Raw genomic sequence first — 20,225 nt, 5'->3', positions numbered from 1 at the left:
CTCTCCACAAATAAAGTTTTTGCTTTAGGATTGCAATTGCCATCAGAAGCTGTTCTCACACACATGCGGCTTGAGTAGTGCCGAATTTTTATTTACTTTGCTGTTGTCACAAATAAAAGCAAGCAAGGGAAAAAAAGCCCTTACACAAACATCTCATGCTGAAGTGAATGGATTTCAACAGCTGCTGATTTGGTGACATGGAGAACCCCAGTGGAGATGTCCTGCTGCATTAACGTCTTGGAAATGTTAAAAAGAAACTTCAAAACGGCCCTTGTTTAGCAGGCGGTCGGGGCTCGCTCGCTGTGGGGATCATGTGAAGACTCGCAGAGCAGTCACTCAGTCATGAATCAGACTTGTCAATAGTTGCCCTATTTTCTCAACAGGTTCCTCAATCACAGCCCGTAAGCCTCCCCCACCGGCCCTCCTGTTCAGCGCTGATCAGCAGCCGCGCGGCACCCTGGTTTTACTAAGAGGACCCCTGCGCGTTGAGGGTTTGTCTTAAAATAACCAGTTCTCTCCTGGAGCTGTGGCTGAGTTTTATCCTCGCCCAAAAACATGTCTCTCCTGCCTGTTTGAGCCACAGCACGGCAAGTGTGAGCGCGGTAGCTCGGGAAGGGTTTAATCCTTTATTACCGGCACAGCTAAGCACAGCAAACACCTCTGTGGCCTCTTCTGCTCTGCCAGGTAGCTCTGCGATGCTTCACCGCATTAGAGGGACACGTCATGAGTCACTGCGCAGGAAGCCCTTGGGACTACGGCACGGAGAGGCATCACGATGGCAAAGCCCTAAATGAGAGCGTAGGGAAATGCTTCGTATTCCTCGAAATTAGACAAAACGGTGCTCAGCAAAAAAATCCAGAAGGCCCTTTTCAACAATAATTCTTTTCTAACCATCTTTCAAACGTGAGATTGTGCCACTCTTTTTTTTTCCAAATTGTATTAATTACATTAAGTTTTGAGAACCTAATTTATCTTATATGTGACTCAAATACACATGAAACTGCATAAGAAAATACAGTCTTATGGGTCATGGCTGTTGGAATCCTAATAAAATATAAATATTCATACAACATATTAAATTGCACAGTTTTAATCTGTAAGAAAGTGTTTATCTAGATGCTTATACTGTATCCTTTGAGCGACATCATCATTAAGCACTACAACAACAAAAAAGATTTAGGTATTTTTTCTTGGCTTTTTTGTTAAGCAGCACCAAATCAATAAAGATACCTCAATACTTATTGAGCTTGCACAAATTAGATCATTTGTAATGTCAATTAGAACAAAATCTGTGTCGTCAGCCTACACACTCAGCTTCCTGTTGCTACTTATCTTTCAAAGTTTTCCTACACATTCACAGAATACTAATGTCCTGAAGTAATCTTTCATATTTTCAGACCAACCTCTTCCTGCATCAGTAAAACAAATATGTTTGTAAAGTAACACGGGCAGGTTAGTACTGCATGCTTCACTTTGATAGTAACAGCTCCTGTAAAACTACAGCTTCTGCATGACTCACAAATCAAACATAAAAAGAGATTTACCAAAAATATACCAGATTTATGCAATGTTTTGAGATCATAAGCCCCCTCGTATCAGACTTTATAGACAGGTTCCCTAAGGAAGTCAAACTCTCCAAACATCGCATACAATTTAATAATTTCCAAATACCTTTGAAATTCATGTCAAATGAAGTTAGAAAGCAGAGCTGTTGCAGTTTGATCACTCCAGTTGCACGTCAAAATTCTTCCACGTTGTTGGACAACATGAAAGTGCAGCACCAATTCCTGTCACCCTCAATTTAAAAACTTTTGATATACTACCTCAGAGCATGGAGTTGTTTAAACACTATCTCTAGCATCAGTAAACTGCATGTACCACCTGCACCGTGACTTGAATTACTGAAACACAAGACTACACAATTTAAGAGATGATCTCAGATTTCAGCAGAAAAAACATTGTACTAAAGAAATTTATATCAAAAGAAAATATGTAACTTGACTGCATACCTGATGTATACACAGATTATCAATTTATATGAGATATACGAAAGTGACAAGTTGTTATAAGTATCTTCATAAATACATATAACTTAGGCCAGATCTTGAAATCACTATAGAACTGAATGACTTCGTGTACAAGTAATCCTACTGAATTAACCTGAACTATATGTATAACTCTTTTGTAATTAGATGCATAAGTAATTTGGCAAATTGCATAAGAACACATATATATACACCGCTTTCTTTGTCTTACAGAGAGCATCTGAACCTTTTTTTTTTGCTTTTTGGTAATTTGTAAGAATTGTACTCCTACTTACAGCCTCAATTTTATTTTATTCAACATTGTAGAAGTATTTTGATAGGACTGGATTAATCAAGCGGGTTAGATTAGCCCGATGTATGCCATCTCCTGCGTATTTGTGTTCAGAAGATTTGAACTTTAAGATTTATTTTCATGGAATTTTTTGACACTCGGTAAGGCTACTATGCAGAGAATATCCCGCAAAATTACTGAGAGAACACAGTCTGCACCTTTTAATGACATTTAATGACATGAAACTCACTGGGCACTAACTTGATTGATTCTGTATGGCAGCCCAACCCCACACTGATCACGTTCAGCAAAAGAAAACCCTAATCACAACAGCATACTCAAAATTTGAACTTTACTCCCAGGATTCAAGGAACACAAGTCATGAAATTATGAAATTTAGGGTCAGCTGAATCCTGTTGCCTGTACGTAAAGACTTCCAAGTTTTGACACAGGTAGTATGCTCTTCTTGCTCTCTCCCTAACAAAGAGGAAGAGTTAATAGAAAGTTACTTTAGAGCAAACCCCCAATGTTGACAGCTTATCATTGCAGAAACAGAGTCTTCAACAGGTGATCTACAATGACGCAAGCTCCATCTCAACCAGATGCCACTCATTTATTCCACAGAAGACAAAGAAAAAAACGGACCAACCTACACCAACAAAAGTCACGGGATGGCTACAACATCGAACAATAACATAAGGCACACAGTCAAAGCAGTATCAAGAAACAGGGAACCGTTACTACACTTGGTGTATGTGTACCATACACACTGAAATCTTCTCCCACCTGATAGAGACCACCACTGCCCAATATGTGCTCTTGTGTAAACTCTCAGCCAAACAACAGGCTCTAATGTTCTGGGCTGCCAGCTGCTCCTTCCACAGTGAAATGATTCACTGTCTAGATCAAGATTTTCAAAGGGAAGTCTAGGTTGGAAGTAAGAGGCAGTACCAAAAAGAGAACTATCAGACTCTTTGGTTCCTAAAAATACAACCCAGAATATACATCTGTTTCCAGAACAAGGACAGTGAATTACCTTGATTCCAACAATGAGCCTCTCTTTTTCTGTACTTCACTCCATCTTTTTTTTTTTTCTAAAACCACAAAAAATTTTCCTCTTTAACCTTCAGGTAGAAGAAGGCAATGGGCTCACCAGTGCTATCTACAGTGACTTGTAAAACAAGACAGAAAAAAGAAAAGTACAGAAGTACAAAAAAAAAAACATTAATTCTGTTATAGAAATATTTGATATGAACGCAAACTTCAGTTTTTCATCCTTCTTGGAATACCACGTTTTATTCTCTGTGTGGCACTCTTAAACAAAACCTTAGCTTAAACAAGAGCTGGTGCTAAACCCAAGCAATGTAGCTGCATGTCTGGTATCCTACATGAGATCCCTCTCCATCCACATCAGTTGAACCTGCAGGTCAGGCTGTATGTATGTTTGTTCAGACTAATCACCCGGTAACTTAATGGGTCAGTTTGTATGCAAAGATACATAAGCAGCCAAACGTCTTGGTATCAGGAAACTTGGTAAGATTTCCTTAATGAACTAGCAGGGTGGTTGCTCTTCTGGAATCGCTATGAACTGAATAGGGGAAGCTCTTGCAAAAGACAGAGCTAACACTCTTAAAAAAGCAGTGGTGCTTGCTGCTTCTAAATACCATGACCTAAGGTATCTCAGATAAAATGTCAGAATCAGAGAAAGCTTTCTCTCCAACTTCTAATATGTACTTTGTACTATAACCCATATTATTTTTGATGTTTCACAACTAAACTTGAACTTTGCTACAACTGTCCAGATGGGATGAGTGTTACCATCCTCTCATATTGGCGCTGTCCATTACGCTGCTTATGGAACTCATCTTCTGTAAATATCTTAAGAAGTGCTAACTCTTGAAACAACTTCTGGCAGGCCAGCACATCTTTTTTTTTTTTTTTTTTTTTTTTGCCTTCTCAAGCTTTCTTCCCTAAAAAAAATCTTGCAAGCAGACAGGAATACATTTTCATGCACTTTTTTCAATCGTACACTTTACTATAAAATGCAACGCTTTCCTATTTAATCACCACTTCAGTAAAAAATCACTTTGGTTTTAATTTAAAGCTGTGGGCTTATTGACAGTAGTAGATTTATTCCTTACCACTTTTCTCACTGTTGAGTCATGATCAAAAACAAGATGTTCCTTAAGATATGTCATAATTTCATCAAATTCTATATTTGCTGTTTTTCCAACTGGTCAGTACTATTCTCTTCCATGCCCTGGTTGTTGTGTCACATTTCCCAAGACTTACTATAACTTGGTGCTTGTTATATTGCTGTATGTTCCACAGTTTATGTAGATATGAAGGGCTTTTGGCTTGTTTTTCTAAAAGTCCTATCTTGTTAGCAGAAAACAACTTGTTTCTGAAGTTAACACTTAGCTTGCTCCTCTTCCTTTCAGTAACATTCTTTGATATGAAATAAAGCTGTGACACTTCCATTTTGACAAAGACTTAAATCAAGTGTTTTTTTTTCTGATAGGAGAATAAAATACTGCTATTTTTCATGACTTGCCATTATTGTCAAGGTGGGCAGATGTATGTCTAAACAAGTTAAAAGCCAGATTTATAAGGTAAACGCAATATAGCCTAACAAATATATCAAATATAGGATCTCTCTAGTTGAAGAACTAAGATGTACCGTACTTAAAAACTGTTGAGAAGGTGTGGAGATTACCATCACCACGCTGCTCAGTTGTGTCTTCAAGAAGGGCCATGGCTCCTTTGCTACTGGAAATATATTCGAGCTCTTCCCTCAACACTGCAAGTTAGCACCTTCAGCCCTATTAAAGCTGGCAAGCTTTTTTCCCTTCTTCACATTTCAGTAGGTTCCAGTTAAACCCATTTGCTAAAGAATAAAAGTGAGAGTCCAAACTGAAGCGTTTCTTTAACACTCCAAAGAATAAAAATTCTTTACTCAAGGTTGGTCTTGTACCACTGACCCCCAGACTCTATTTGACCTGAAGAGAGAGATTCATCAAAATATTAAGGATGAAGTTGAAATTTTATTTTTCAGTACACTGTACACATTGCTCTATTTCAGTTAAAAATTACAGCAAAACAGAGTCTCTGCAAAAAAGAGGATAAATTTAGACTCTTTCCATCTACATTCAGCTCAGGTGCTACCTTTTCTAAATGTGAAATGACTATTTTAAAGGTATAGCTTTCTGTTTCAAAGGAAAACACGTATTGTCCCAAACACAATTTCCTTACACTCTACTAAACACAGACAGGGATTGCTAGAGGCTACAAATCTTTAGGTTCTCCACTGATGCATTAACTAAACAAAAAAGACAACCTTACTTGTTTCAGAAAGCTTTATTAGAATAGGAATCTTTGAAGACAAACACAAAAGATTCTAATATGTTTAGATTTTATAATGTAAACAACTAATTTAATGCATCACTAGCAATATATAATAGCCACCATCTTGCAACATGAATGCGAGTAAGAAACTGATGTAATCTGTAAGATATTTCAAAATAATTAATTTGGGAATAAAAAAATGAACTTTTATTGTGTGAACCTTGCTCATTTTTTTTAAAGGGATCAGAAAACTAGCAGTTGAGCATTTGCTAAAGGAAGCAAGCAATCATTTGAAATGATTTCCAAACTAAGGACATAAAATTGCATGAGGAAGGCTATTTGCCCAAACTCATTTCAAGTGTTAGTTAAGAAAAAAATCCTCAAGATTCAGTTTATCCAACTTATGCCCGAAAAAGCTCTCAAGTTTTGCAAAATTTATCAGAGTACTTTGACATGTTTAAATTGTGAAATAACTCCCACAGTGTCAGACTTCTCCACTAATATTTTTGTTTTGTAGAGCTAAATAGGGCTTTAAGCATCTTTGGTCAAGGCAGCATTTGAGGCCTCCTCCTTATTTGTTCACCTCCCTTTCACATTTGTATCTTCTTCCTTAATTACTCTGCAGGTCAGGTAACTATACCAAACACTCCTTTTGAATTGCTACTGTTTTCCTATCACGACAAGCACGCACATACGCATGACGACTGAAAAACGTTGTCCTCCACACTGACCCGTTTATTTTTTCACTACTTTTTCGCAGAGTGATCCTGTTTTCTGCCACAATCCGGCACGGAGCCCCAGCCCTTCCGCGCTATCTGCCTTGATGAACTGCGGCACCCCGCGAAGGCCCTCGCAGGAGCAAAGCTTCACGGAGCTCCAGCTGTCTGACTAAACGAGTGACAGGGCAGTACTGCACCACTTCACATGACAATGGGGTATTGAAGCACGTATGACAACACAGAAAACTCCTCAAGTCACAATTCCACGCAGCACGCTGTGCTCTAAAGTATTACCCCAATTATTTTAAACGATGTTAAAGTAGGAAATAGTTAGGGAGCAGACTGAAAGGATTCACTCGTTGAGCAGCCCAACATTTTGGAGTAATGGCTCTATACATTTTTTTATACTCTCACAAACCAGTTAAAATCTTTAAAATGCTGGGGTGAACCCTGTAAATACCAATAATTGGAATGCTTTTTATGTAGGTTTTTGGAGCATGAATGCTATAAGGATTGGTACTTTTTGGAGCCCCAATGTTCTCATCACACTGAGAACCCAGTCTTCAGCATGTGTCCTACTTTACCAAGCTGCCCATCTCATAGATCCTGCAATAGTAGATCTATGAATGAGTGCCAAATGTCTGCTAGGAATCCATACAACCACGTTTCAAAAAATACTGAAGCAAATGCAATGCTCTTTTATAGGCGAGCTGAAGAATTCAGCTCAGAAGAGCTGAATTTTGAGGGAGTGAAGCTTCATTTTGTCTGCAGGTCGTGCTGCGAGGCATTCACGGGGCAAGAGCACGATTCTATCTGAAGATGTCCCACTACCTTCACCCGTCTTTGTGGCCTGCCCTGGCAGTCGCTGCTAGGGACCCATGTGGCAGCTGCCAGCGGTCCCTGGCACCCGGTGGGGAGGTTTGGCCAATGCCGCCACCAGCTGGACACGGACCGGTGGCGAGGAGGCGCGCTGGCTGCGCACCAAGGTGAGCACCTGCCTCTTCAAACACACACACCAACGAGCAAGTAGATAAAGCGGCTTGGGGTTGACGACATCTGTTCTCAAACTTCTGACAGTTTCAACTGCAAATACTATTCTGACTGCAAAAAACTTTGAAATGATCTGTTATGAGCTGCTTGGCTTTTGCCATCTGTAGTTAAAACCGAAAGGCAAGAGTCAAAACATCAATTGGTTTCAGCACCACGTGATAATCTATAGCTAGGGTGTGGACTGTGGAAAACCATAGTTTAAGGATCCCTTGATGCACATGGGATCCGAACCTTTCTTCCTCATCTTTCAGAGGAGAGGCGTAGGCACGGGGTTGTGGGATAGTCCAACATGACAATCCCTCACACTCTTCCGTTTTTGCAGTTCTGCTTGGCACGATCTGTTTAAATATTCAGAGTCAAGGAAAGTGAAGACTGGGGGCATCAATTCCTGTTCCAGTGACCATTTTGCTCTGCAGAATGAGACTTCTTGTAGAATATTCCTGTTGATGGCAGAGATAGAATAAACTTCACGTGTTCTGCATCTTGCACGAGCACCCTCACACTGAGCTAGCAGCTAGGCTCATGCATCATCTTTCCCACCAGTTATGGGAATCTCAGCCATTTTCCTAGCTTCGCTACAAATACCCAAGTACAAAATTGATTATTTTTTTTGGCTAGAACTTTTTTTTTCTTTATTTTGGACCAACTTGAACTTTTTTTTGAGAGGATGAAGGATGAGAGAGGAGATTTTGGACTGTAAAATCAATTATTTGTACAGCCCAAAGGATCTGTAGAAAACTAGGTCTCACAATCTCTCTAATGATGGGAAACAGATAAGGAAATTCATATATAATTTAAAGTTTAACTCAGAGTTCCTTATTTGGGTTGAGCGTGATACCCTCTTTTAATGTTTATTGTCTCAAGTCCCAGACCATTGAGAGGGCAATATAACTTGGAAGTACTCTTATATTTAGCATGTAAAAGATCCTCTGATATGTGTGCACACAGTATGAAGGACTATTATTGTAACATGCATGATAAACACGGTCTTTAAGTGCTACAGAACAGAGAACACAAGTACACATAGAGATCCTTGGCATGTAGGAACTCCTGCACTAAATGAGAATATTGTACATGTGATGCTTTCAAGAAAAAATTGGTTGGTGACTCCTTCCTCTCTCAAATAGGGAAATGTCCTACCTCACATACTAGAGAAACCTCGTGTGACTACCAAAATCTATCTTTGAAATGAGCTTGGGAGATAAGAGAAGCAAGAGACAAAATGCTTTTTCTGTATGTCTCATGCTTTTTCAAGGAAACAAAGCAACCATGGGGAAAGTGAAATCACTTTCTCAGGCAAACCACCAGTGAGCAAACTAGAGTTACTCTTCAGTTCTCTCTTCATTAGGCATTTTTGTTCACAACACAAAAACAGTTTAAGGAAGAACACAGGACGTTGTTGCAACATAGTTAGGAACAGATTTTAATCTTTGTGCTCCTAAATATAATTCCACAACTTCCCTTACTCTGCAGAGATGTAGCTCTCTAACACACATACTGTGTTCCAAACAGCGCAGCTCCCAGAGTAACTTAAATTCAGAACCGAACTTTGAATTGGACACAAACTTGGCACAGTTTTCACTGAGAATGCATGCACGCTTATTGTTCTGCTCTTTCCATTACTTGACAAGACTGTTCATTTGTTTTTATGGTAATCCCACCTTCAACAGACTGAAAAAAAAAAAGTACTTCAGCACTAAGAACAGGGGCCAAACTGCATACAGAGGAGTAACAACCTAAGTAATCTAGACACAACAGATAGCAAGAGCTTACAATACAGTGCTCTCTAAATACCAAATTTTCAGAAGCGCTTATTCTAAATAGGCTTGGCTATTCCGTTGCAAATATTTCTAAAACCTGGGTTTCTCATTTTCCCTTTAAGTGCACTGAGAAAAGATTCAGCATGAGAACCTGGCTTCTTTGAAAGGAAGGGGACTAGGATGTCAAATTTTGTTTCTACTTGCACTATATAGATCCAGTTGTTGTATGATGATTATGCAAGCAAGAAGCTATGAAACTTTGCTTGTACTAGGTAAATGCAGAACACTAGTCATTTTGTATTGCTTCAAACAAGTGAGAAAACTAGGCGACAAAAACCGTTGTCAAAAAGACAGTTCTGCAGATGCAACATGTGCAAATCATTAATTTGCCTGCTAGAACAGCTAAGAAAATGTGATGTATGTTGAAATGCCAATTATATAATTAGCATATTAAGCAACTTCACTGAAGGATGTGATTAAACACATATCAACAAACAGACATGGCATTACTCTGACTAGAGTGTGGAAAATGCCACAGAACAACTCTGGCAAGCACGGGATGGGCAACAAAATGGAGCATTTGTACTGCTAATATCATTCCAATACCATTCTAAGTTTTGACTGTTAGTTTTAATTCACAAGGTTCAAGTGACTCTGGCAGTCCTAGCTACAAAAATGGACTTGGCCATTAAAAGGGACATGCTGGCATGAGTGGTCTAGACCAGCTGTTGGGAAGGGGGACCCCTTTCACTTCACTTTTGGTTACATATTTGTTACCAGCTTCTGTCTAGCGGATGTCTGTCTACCTATTTTTAACTGCTAAGCCAGTAACAGCTAAGCCTAGCCCTGATGTCTAGTTGATGCTGATGGAGAAAGACAAATAAACAAACAGACAAACACACACAGAGAATGTTGGGATTTCTTGATATTGGAAATGGGCTGAATTTCCTGCTGCAGTGTAACAATGAAACAGAGACTGAGACCTGCAGCTTTCCCAAACGTCTCCAGTACGTGTCCATTTTAAGCTTCTGGCCTTCCCAAACAGCAACAGCAGCAACATGAAAATAAAAGATTTTACATTTCTCTATTGGCCAGATGATCATAAAGTAGCAGTAAAACTAACCAAACCAGAGATAGATTACAGAGGCCAGTGGCAGGTTGGCTCACTGCATGTTGTTTATGCCTTTCTTTTCACTTCCACATGCTGCACTGCACTCAAAGCCTGCAAACGTATTTTAATGGAGCACACAAGCGACTCTGAAGGGTGCAGTTTCAAGAAAGCTAAACTCATCTAGGTCAAGACAGCTACAATTCTGCTCTTCCTCCTTCCTTCTATGAGCATTCCTGCTCCCTTCCTTATGCCAGATCATGCTATTGCACAGCAGACTGCTTTAAGGGTGAAAGTCCAGATAAAAAATTGCACAAGAAAACTCGCTTTTATTTGATGTGGGGTTAATTTGTCTCTTTCTTCTCAAGGGAGGCGTTACAAGATGGCTAGGCAGATCCGCGGGCTTGCTCGTGCGCAGGGGCACGGCGCCCCATCGCCTTCCCTGCGCGGTGCAGCCTGCTCTCCTGCTCGCTGCCTTGCTCCCGCTCTGGCACTCACCAAACCTCAACTCACCAACCTGGAGAGCGGTCTGCCTGCTTGGTGGTGTCGGACACGGCCAGGCCTGGCGATGAAGCCACGGGGCGGGAGCAACCTCGCTACTCCTGCGAAACCTGAGGTTGTCGTAGGGATGGTCTGTTGGTTAATTCTCTCAGCAGAAGAGGACGCAGTACCCAAAACATTGGCAAAGCCTTGCTTTGCTATCATTTACACGCCAAGCACGTAAGATACCATCAGGCTGCAATAGTAGCATTTCATACCCTGTTCACGTTACAGTGTAAACAAAGATATGTACATGGAGCTCTGAGAAATCTCATTCTGCATCTTCAGCAAGAGGCACTCATGCCACAAAGCTGCTCGGGAAGCCCTGAAGGGGAGCACTGAAGCAGCCGGCCTGGGAGACAGCACTGCCTCGGTTTACATTCTGTTCCCATTTGGCCCTTAATTGCTAACTTATTTTTTGAAAATGAAAGATTACACGTTCTGGACAAACACAAGCGTTTGATCTGGGGCTCATCAAGGCAAGCTTCGGCGGCTGCGAGGGAGAAAAAGCAAATGCTCTGTCACGTACATCCCAATTGAGTTAATGGGAAACAGAAGATGAATAAAATGGAAATGTCCTAAAGCTTCCACACACAGCAGACAAGCAGCAAGCACTGAAGAGAAGGCAGCAAACTATGGAGCAAAACTAAAACATGATGGGATGACTCCTGATGGGAATGCCAGCATAAAAGGTGCAACTCTCCAGACTTAAACAAAAAAAAGAGGAAAGTTTGGTTCTATGTACCATCTATGAACCATCTCCTTCAGAGTATTGAGTGCTCAACCACGGCTACAGCTGAGCCACCCCGAGGGCTACGGAGCCTCTGAGGAAAAGGCAGCAGCGCCCAGGCGGTGCAGCCAGAAGGAGCCTCAGGTGCATGAGACACTTTTACAAGGACAGGTTGGAGTCCTGACTCCGAAGGGGGCGGGAAGGAATCACTGAGCTTCGGAAAACTGGCTGGAAGTTTTTTACTGAGTCAAACTAGGCTTTTATCCTTTATTACAGAAACCACCCCAAAGAACTGAGAACCGAACAGAGGAAAGTGAAGCAGAATGGAGCTGGCAGGGGAAGCACATAATACCAGTAGGAAAAGGAATGCATTCTTTTTTTTAAAGAAGATCCTAACATCTTGCCTTTTGACTACCATGAAGTGAATCTGAACATTTAAAAAATAGTTATTTTATTTCAGAACAAAATTCATTTTAAGCAGCCACACTGATTCATTTGGTGTCCAGGAAAGTTCTTTTATCTATCTGATGAGAAAAGGTATCTTAATGAAAATCCCAGTGCCACTCATCTCTGGTTAACAGCAGTGCACAAACTCTCCTCTTCATACTCACCCGCAGCACCATCGGTTTGGTTTTCAGCTTGGGATTTCTGGTCCTGCACGAGCAAGGAGGCATTGCCCACAGCCAGAACAGCAAAATCAGTAGCACCATGAGGAGAGGGGAGAAGTAGCACTAAGGCTGGAAACCAAGAGCCCTGATGGCCAGCCCCACCACACACACGTCGGGGAGGCCGGCTGGTGTACATTCCCTAGGAGAAGACACTTTTCCTAGCACGCTCCACAGACTGGTTCGAAAAGGAACTCCACCTCCCCAGCATGTGTCTTCGGTTTCTCAAGATAAGGTTTGTCTTAGACCTTGTGTGGAGTTTTGATGTTCTAAGCGCTCATCCCTCGGCCTCTTCACCCACCTCCTGGGTCTCTCATCCCTCGAGGACTTTGCTGCATTCGAGTGACACGAAGAGCTGCTCACCCCAAGGCATCACCCCTACCCCTGCCCCAGAAAACCTGTTTGCAGTCAGACAGTGGAGGTCTCCTACAAAGCACATTCCAAGTTGGTTGTTATTGCTGCCCGTCTTTCCATGAGCTGACTTTCCATCAGCAATTCCTGAAACTGTTGATGGTGGCATCATACCTTCAGGGCAGCTCCCTCTCTGCTGTACTCTCTTATCACAACTATCTCATAACTAATGCTCCCATTTCTACTATTTCCACCCTTATTCACTTTGCAGCTATTTTTACACTTGAAAATAAAACTGGTAATAGTGGTAGGTCATATATAACATCACACAATAAGGGAACCATTACAATTTGTTATCTATCCTAGAAAATAAAAGCGTTCTATTTTACGCATTGTGACATGGGATTAAGTGAGCATGGTCTCAAGATACAAGCTGAGAACAAAAGATTCATTTTCATCGTTTCAGAAACACATTATCAGAGCTACTGGGTGAACTAAACAGTTGAAGCCAGTAATAAATTAACTGGCAGCAATGCCAGCTCCAAAAAAAAGAGAATACATTCACAATCATGTATTAAAAACAATTAACATTAAATATTCAAAATTATCAAAAAGTATTAAAGTAACCAGATTTTAAGAATATCACCAGTCTTTCAGCTGTCTAAGTAGCGAACTGGTCAACCCTCTAAGAACATCAAGTTCTTCTGGCTTGAAATTCTACAGACAGAGTATTCCACATCAAAAATTCGAAAATCTGTAGATGGGTTTTATCTCTCTTCTCCTTACTCTACCAGGACTGACTTAAAATGCCCTTGTTTTAAAATGATGTTTTATACTTTTAATTTGCCTTCTGTCCTGCAAGCCATAATAGAGCACCCGAGAGATTCTTTTTTTTTTTTAACAACTATGGGAACTGCAGGCATATTTACACCCCTGAAGCTGAGTTCTGCAGTCATGCAGACTCAGATGTGAAGCATTGAGAAGAACACCCGTAATTACAAAATTACAAAAGAAGGCAACATTGCAAGTTCCCAAAACACACATGCAAATGTGGACAGTGTGCTCCACATTTGTTTATTTTTTTGAGACATAGAAGTGTGGGAGAGTAAGAAATGGTGACTGTTTTAACTGAAAGCAACTCGTAGCTAAATTGCACAGAAAAAAAAAAGAAAACAGTGGTCGTTTAGGAGAAAGAAGGAAAATTGATAAGGATGCTATTTGGTACTGGGAAGCAGAAAGGTATTTTAGGAAAAAAAATCTAAAAAAATTTGCATTTCTACTATAGAGGTACATATCTGAATGTAAAACCCAATAGAACCTGTGGCAGGCTAGATGGCATTGATATTACAGAAATGATTCCCATTTTTACTCTTTATAATAAAAAGAGAACAAAAGTTACACTTAGGAATAAAGTACAGCCCAAGAACAGCTTCCAAGGCAATGCTTCATGACCAAATGGGATATGCCTTAGGAATCAGGTATCTGAAATGCACACTGCACCAATATGAAATAGGAATTCTACTCTGGAATAGATCAAGTGTACGAAGTATTTGGAAAAAAAATCCTTTAAAATCACAAACTAAAGTAACTTAAAGAATGAGCTCTCCACATCATGCAGGGGTAAGTGATTTGAAAAATTGCTGTGCTGAATCTTAATAGATTTGAAAATGCAAGAAAATAGACTGATGTTGGATTGTAGCCACACTGGTATCTGCTAGGTAACAAATGTCCCACTAGGAATGTATAATGAAAAATATCACAAAAGGCAAGACCATTCAAACGAGTAGACTATGGCCCTGGAAATACCACTGGGAATCTCTTCTTTTTTTCCAAGAAAAAATTAACTATGAATAGCCATATATGCAAGATACCACTCAAATTTATCACAGAGCTGTTTCTACAGAGCAAATATAAAAAGCAGAATAAGAGATAGATGGAAAAAAAGGTATTTGGTCAATTCTGATCCGCTTGCCACAATATCCTGACAATTCTAGTACAGAGCAGGTTTATTAGGTGCACTCATACAAAAGATTCCACCACTTTCCTGCTGAGAAACTATTCCACACACTTGTTCAGACAGCTTTCCATGAAATGATGTCAGAGTTTATAGAAGCTATATTTTAGAAAGAAAATGAGAAAAAATGCTCTTCACCAGCAGAGAAGACAGATCCTACGAACACTCTGATTCAAATCAACATGCCACTATTGAGGCTTTTAGGCAACTGGTTCATCCTAATTATTATGCAACATGAAAGGGATGATATACAAGTAACATGACATCAGTTAAAGAAGAGCTTGCAGAATTTAAATTTTATTGTATATGGCAGCTTGCACTTATTTCATTTGAAACTTAAGAAGTGCACTCCTTTTTAGCCTATTTATAGAGAAGGTATTAAATAAACCTGCTGTGAGGGAAATGATAGGAAAACGAACAAAAAAAACCCAACACCAAATCACAGAGGAAGGGGAAAGGGAAGGATGTTTTAGTCAGTCCATTAAGAGCCCTAATTTTGTTGCTAGTTAATTCCAGTGCCTTGCAAATACCTGGCACACCTTTTGTTTGTTTTGTTTTGTTCTGTTTGATGCACTTTTCTCTCCTTAGATAATGAGAAATAACACTTCATTCCAGTGCTGCCATCCTCCCCACCAAACACAAGCAGCAGAGAGTATCTGTCCTCCCCAGAAAGGGGGAATTCCTTTGATATTTAGGAAGGGACTAACTGTGACTCCTGACCAGCACTTGGATCTATCTGTGACCCACCAGTTGCCACTTGGCTTTTAGATGAGCATTTTCTTCTGCTCGCAGCTCAGAAGAGACCTAGGCACAAGTGATGAGGGTTCAGTGATGCAATAACCACCCAATCGTGTACTAATAAATGTTTTTTTTTTTCCCTTTTTAACAACCCTGTGGGAAATTATATATCTAAGAAAAATGAGGAAGGAACATTCTCCACACTGCAAATTGAAGCAAGTTTACGAAATTCTATCTTCACAGTGGCCCAAGCAGGTTAATTCTACCTATTTGTGGACATGCAGTGCTTAGTCTTTAGCTACATGATTTTATGTATTTTTTTCTCCCAGAGTGTCCTATTTGGAGCACTGAATGAGTGCACAAGGAAACTACTGCTGCACATAATCTGGAATTTCCTAGCTCCAAGGTGCTTGACTTTGCAGGCTCAATAATGTTTTTTCATTTAGTAATTTTAAATATATAATTATTCAGATGGATTAAACTTGCTTTTTGCTTACATAGTCTTTTTCTGTTTACATATCATACCCTAGCCTAAATAAATGCTTAGACAAAGGCCAAGCTGGCGGGTAGCCCAGAACGTAGCTGTTACCAAACTGACAGAGACCACCTTCAGTTTGTTGAAATGTCTAAATATTATATTTGAGATGCAACTACAATTTAAAAGGAGATCCTTACTGAAAGAAAAACTGCCAGAGTTTAGAGCAGTATAAACCAGTTGCTGGATGAGATGGGAACTGAATGAAATACGGCTGTCGAATCAATCTGACTTACACAGCTCTCCATTAGTGTGAAGTACCAAACACTTATGGACAGGAAGTATCCTCAAGTTACCATGTAAATAACTGATGAGTTTAGTTTATGTTAACAACTAACTGCTTACAACCTTCTAATAAAAAAAACACCATCTAAAATATGGCTAAGAGCATCTGAACTTCTCCCCCAAAGTCACTAATTCTGATAATTCTTAAAATGACTTTTCCTTTTTTCCCTAGAGAATCTTACATATGGCCTAAAAAAAATGTACACTAGATGTTAGCACAGTCAATTTAAAGATGGACTGTAGAGACAGACAGAAATGGTTCTTTTCCCCACCTACGAAAGATCTGAAAGGTGCAAGGACTCTTTTAAAGTTTTCTTCTATTTGTTTCCTTTTTTTTTCTTTTTCCTTTGAAATCTTTTGAATATCTCTTTTAGACTGTTTAAGACTGTTGGAGGACAAGATCAGCATGAAAGTTGCCCTCAATTCCCACCTGAAACAGCTGGGTAATAAGTGATTGATAAAGAGATTTTTTTCTCCTGGCCTGTCTGCCAGAAGCTTCAATTAAACACTGTAAGAACAGCCAAACAAAGTGAGTTTTTCACAGTCTAACAATTCCTTTCCCCACTCAAACACCAATTTCTTGTGACAGATGATGGCTTCATGTCACTTGTTTTCCATCTACCTATAATCCTCCAGTAAAAAGTGGATAGGCAAAACCTGATGCATGCATTAAATTAAACAAAACCTTCACAGAAGCCTGCCTCTAAAACCAAAGCAAGCTCTTTGGGCTTTCCTAATATACCTTAAAAATCCGAAAAATGGCCACATAGAGAGTTTTGTCTTATTTCCCGGTCACTCCTTAGATCTAATCCCATTACAGTAAAATAGGCAAATCCCAGTGATAAGCACATGCCATATGAAAAGCAGAGATGTGTCTAGATTTGAAATGTTCTAATGCTGACATTCTGGCCCTACTAGATATTAATAAAATCAGAGGAGTGTGGGTGAAGGTATTATACCTGGTCATGGCTGGCTTCAATGGAGCTTCCGATACCTTGGAAAGTCATCTGCACAGGAGACAGTGTCAAACAGGTCATACACTCTTTGCCATTTTGTCTATCACTGTAGTGTACCTATAACAGAATAACATACGTAATCTGCTAAACACCAGGTTTGCACAAGGGAGTCATGCTAAAATACTCTGTCCCTTTTCAACAAGTTTATAAGAAGAATTCCGTACATTTACATCGAATTCATCTTTAATACAAAACAAGGATACTCTAGGTAGACACGTACTGAACTGGGGGCAAGTTTTCTGTGACATGTTTGTTGAACAGTTTTTAAGTGCTACATTCTTCAGTTCCTGAGACCTTTGGGGCTGAATTCAAGGCATTATATTTATACAGCTCTAAGAATTAGTCTCAAGTTAGAGTTTCCAACCTTGACATTATCTTAACAGCAATTTGTAGCTTAATTATAGAACATCCACAAAATCATACCTCCAAAAACTTGGCAATAGTAGTTTTAATTTTTCAATTGCAATGTCTTTTCAGTGAAATAGACTAACATTTTTGATATTGCTATGTAAGGTTGTATATTTGAACTTGATTTTTTAATTAAATCAAAACAACAGATAACGTGGAGAACATTCTTCTTGAGATGCCTAGGTCTAGGCTATCCTTTTCTAAGGGCAATTCATTCCCTACTAACGTCTAGATGTGCACACTAAACCTTACTCTTGCAAGAAATGCAGAAGAAGACTCTGCTTCTACCAAAATTACTTTTCTTGCCTTGTAGCCACCTTAGTATAGTTCTTAAGTCCCCTAAAGAAAGGACAGATTTTAGATTGTTGAGACAAAAGTAATTTAAATGTTGCCAGTGTTTCTTTACTAGGAACAGGTTGCCACTCATGCTGAATTGCTGCAATGCTGCAATCTGCTACGCAGCTCCGGGTTTCGAGGCAGGCAGATCAAGCACTTTGTTCTGCAGCAGAGGTGGAATTCAGTTTATAGGGGTAATTTACACTGGCTGTGTGACCCCTGTCAGAAATGGAAAGCGAGATCAGCTCTGCTGGAGACAGACCTTTTATGTTAATATTTATTTACAACTGCACAGATCTCAGGGAAAGTTATATCATAAAGCCTCATCTTTACTTTTAGGCTACAAAATTAAACACATTTTTTTTGAAGAGAACTAGGAACTGTATTAGACTTATTCCTGTGAAAGGGATACAGAGATGCCCATAATATGTAAGTGTACACAGTGTGTACTATCCCCATTTTGCCTAACTCGTCTCTGCCACAGGTGCAAGCTGGGAACAATCCACCTGAAGCAAAACCAATGCAAAACTCACTGAGAGAGAGGAAAAGCAAGTCCTTGGCACATTGCAGAATTAGTTTTATGACAGACAACACACAAAGACAGATCAGCTGTGGTCGAAAGTAAGATACAGAACACAAGCTTCTCCTTTTACTGTGGATAGAAATACTGACTTAATTCAGCCCTTCTTAAAGCTGTCTGGTCCATCCTTTCTTCCTCTCTCCAGCCTCACAATATGTGCCTACTAAATTGTCCGTGGCTCCCTGCCAGAAAAGCCATACTGCTCACTTAGAAACCACAAGAGGCCCCTTCACATATACAATGCTTTAACCCTGATTAATCGGAAGAGGTATGAAGGTATGAAATCTGGCTTGCAAATATCACCTTAAGTCCTTTAAACGCCAGGGACTGCCGTTAGGAAAAGCACTCAGCAAGGCCCGGAAGGGCGGTATGGGGCTGCAGGCTTCACGTCGCGTCACGCCTGCTGCAGGCCATGAGCTGCGCGAGCGGCACCGAGAGGCAGCGGGCTGAGGCGGCCCCGCCGAGCGCCGCGAGCCGCTTCCCAGAGAAGGGACAGCACAGAATCACACAATGGTTGAGGTTGGAAGGGACCTCTGGAGATCATCTAATCCAACCCCCTGCTCCAGGAGGGACACCTAGAGCACGTGGCACAGAGCACCATCCAGGAGGGTCTGGAAGATCTCCAGAGAAGGAGACTCCACAAGGAACCTCTCTGGGCAGCCTGTTCCAGGGCTCTGTCACCCTCACAGGAAAGAAGTTCTTCCTCACATGGAGGTGGAACTGCCTGTGTTTCACCTTGCACCCATAACGCATGGAGGCGGGGGGTGATGGAGCTCTGGGAGCTGCTGCGTGTTGCAGGCTGGGTGGCCGTGCACACGGTGCGGGTGCAGTTGCCCCTCACTCATGTCCTCTGGGCTGCAGGCTCGCAGGACAAGACACAGTGAGAAGAAAGATCACACCAAGTACTGCGTGGTGTCATAATCTGAAGCAGCAGGAGATTCAATCTGTGACTCCTTAGTAGTCCCAAGATGAGAATACAGTAAATCTCTTCAGCCTAATTTCTTTCTAGGTTTCAGCTACTGAAGGAGTTTCTTGATGCACTTTTGCCCTCATCTTACTGGATAGAGACTATTGCTTAGTAGTTCTCTAGTTATCTCATAGCATGTTGAAGCTCTTCAGTTTAACCAAAATAAACATTTTATGTGCCAATGATATAAATCAGTGATATAAAAACAAACGACTGGACTTTGAATAGGTAACAAAATAGAAGTTTGTCCTTTCATCAAATCTCTGTAGGCTACAGATCTCTGTACAGTCAACAAAAACACTCTGATTTCCTCTACACATTTTGGCATGCGTATGTGTAAAATCCCAGTAAATCTGTTGTTATTAATTAGTACAGCTGTTACATTCTCAAGCTCTCTCTATTTTAATTCTCTTTCTTCTTCATATTTGATCTAGGATCTAAAGGCTGTTTTCTGTCAACCAAGCAGAATGCCCAAAATACACACTTCGGAAAAAATAGTAGTAGTCTAATAGCTATGGAATAGTCTGAATAGCAGCAGATGCTTCTAGATTTTCATCCAGAAGTATGCCGTAAATGTTTCAGTCTATATGCCCATACTAGCATGAATAAGTATGGGAGGAACCCGATTATCTATAAAACTGGTTTAAGGGTATCATCTAAAGCAAGAGCACAGAGCAACTGTTTTCTTTGGTCTCTATCATCAAGGAGTGGCAACAGAAGGCTGGCCAAGTGCTCCAAGAGTACAGCCATTATTAAGATTAT

General features: G+C 40.3%; 1 protein-coding gene across 4 annotated transcripts in view; it reads right to left on the bottom strand.

The window, feature by feature from the left end:
• STAU2 (staufen double-stranded RNA binding protein 2) overlaps positions 1-20,225 on the bottom strand; it is a 141,843-nt gene that overhangs the window by 40,875 nt on the left and 80,743 nt on the right. For 2 of the 4 annotated variants that reach the window (XM_088520321.1, XM_088520322.1), the window contains exon 12: positions 17,116-17,229. The exons of the other annotated variants lie outside the window; for them this stretch is intronic. In XM_088520321.1, coding sequence (XP_088376447.1) covers positions 17,116-17,229 — 114 coding nt within the window. The remainder of the gene's footprint in view (positions 1-17,115; positions 17,230-20,225) is intronic. 4 annotated transcript variants of the gene reach the window in all.

Source organism: Tinamus guttatus, unplaced genomic scaffold (genome assembly GCF_059628265.1).
Source record: "Tinamus guttatus ecotype Peru unplaced genomic scaffold, ASM5962826v1 Tinamus_guttatus_pri_ptg000086l, whole genome shotgun sequence".
In the NCBI taxonomy this organism is placed as follows: Eukaryota; Metazoa; Chordata; class Aves; order Tinamiformes; family Tinamidae; genus Tinamus; species Tinamus guttatus.
The sequence above is the reverse complement of the archived record's forward strand: the minus strand, read 5'-3'. Positions and strand labels throughout refer to the sequence as shown.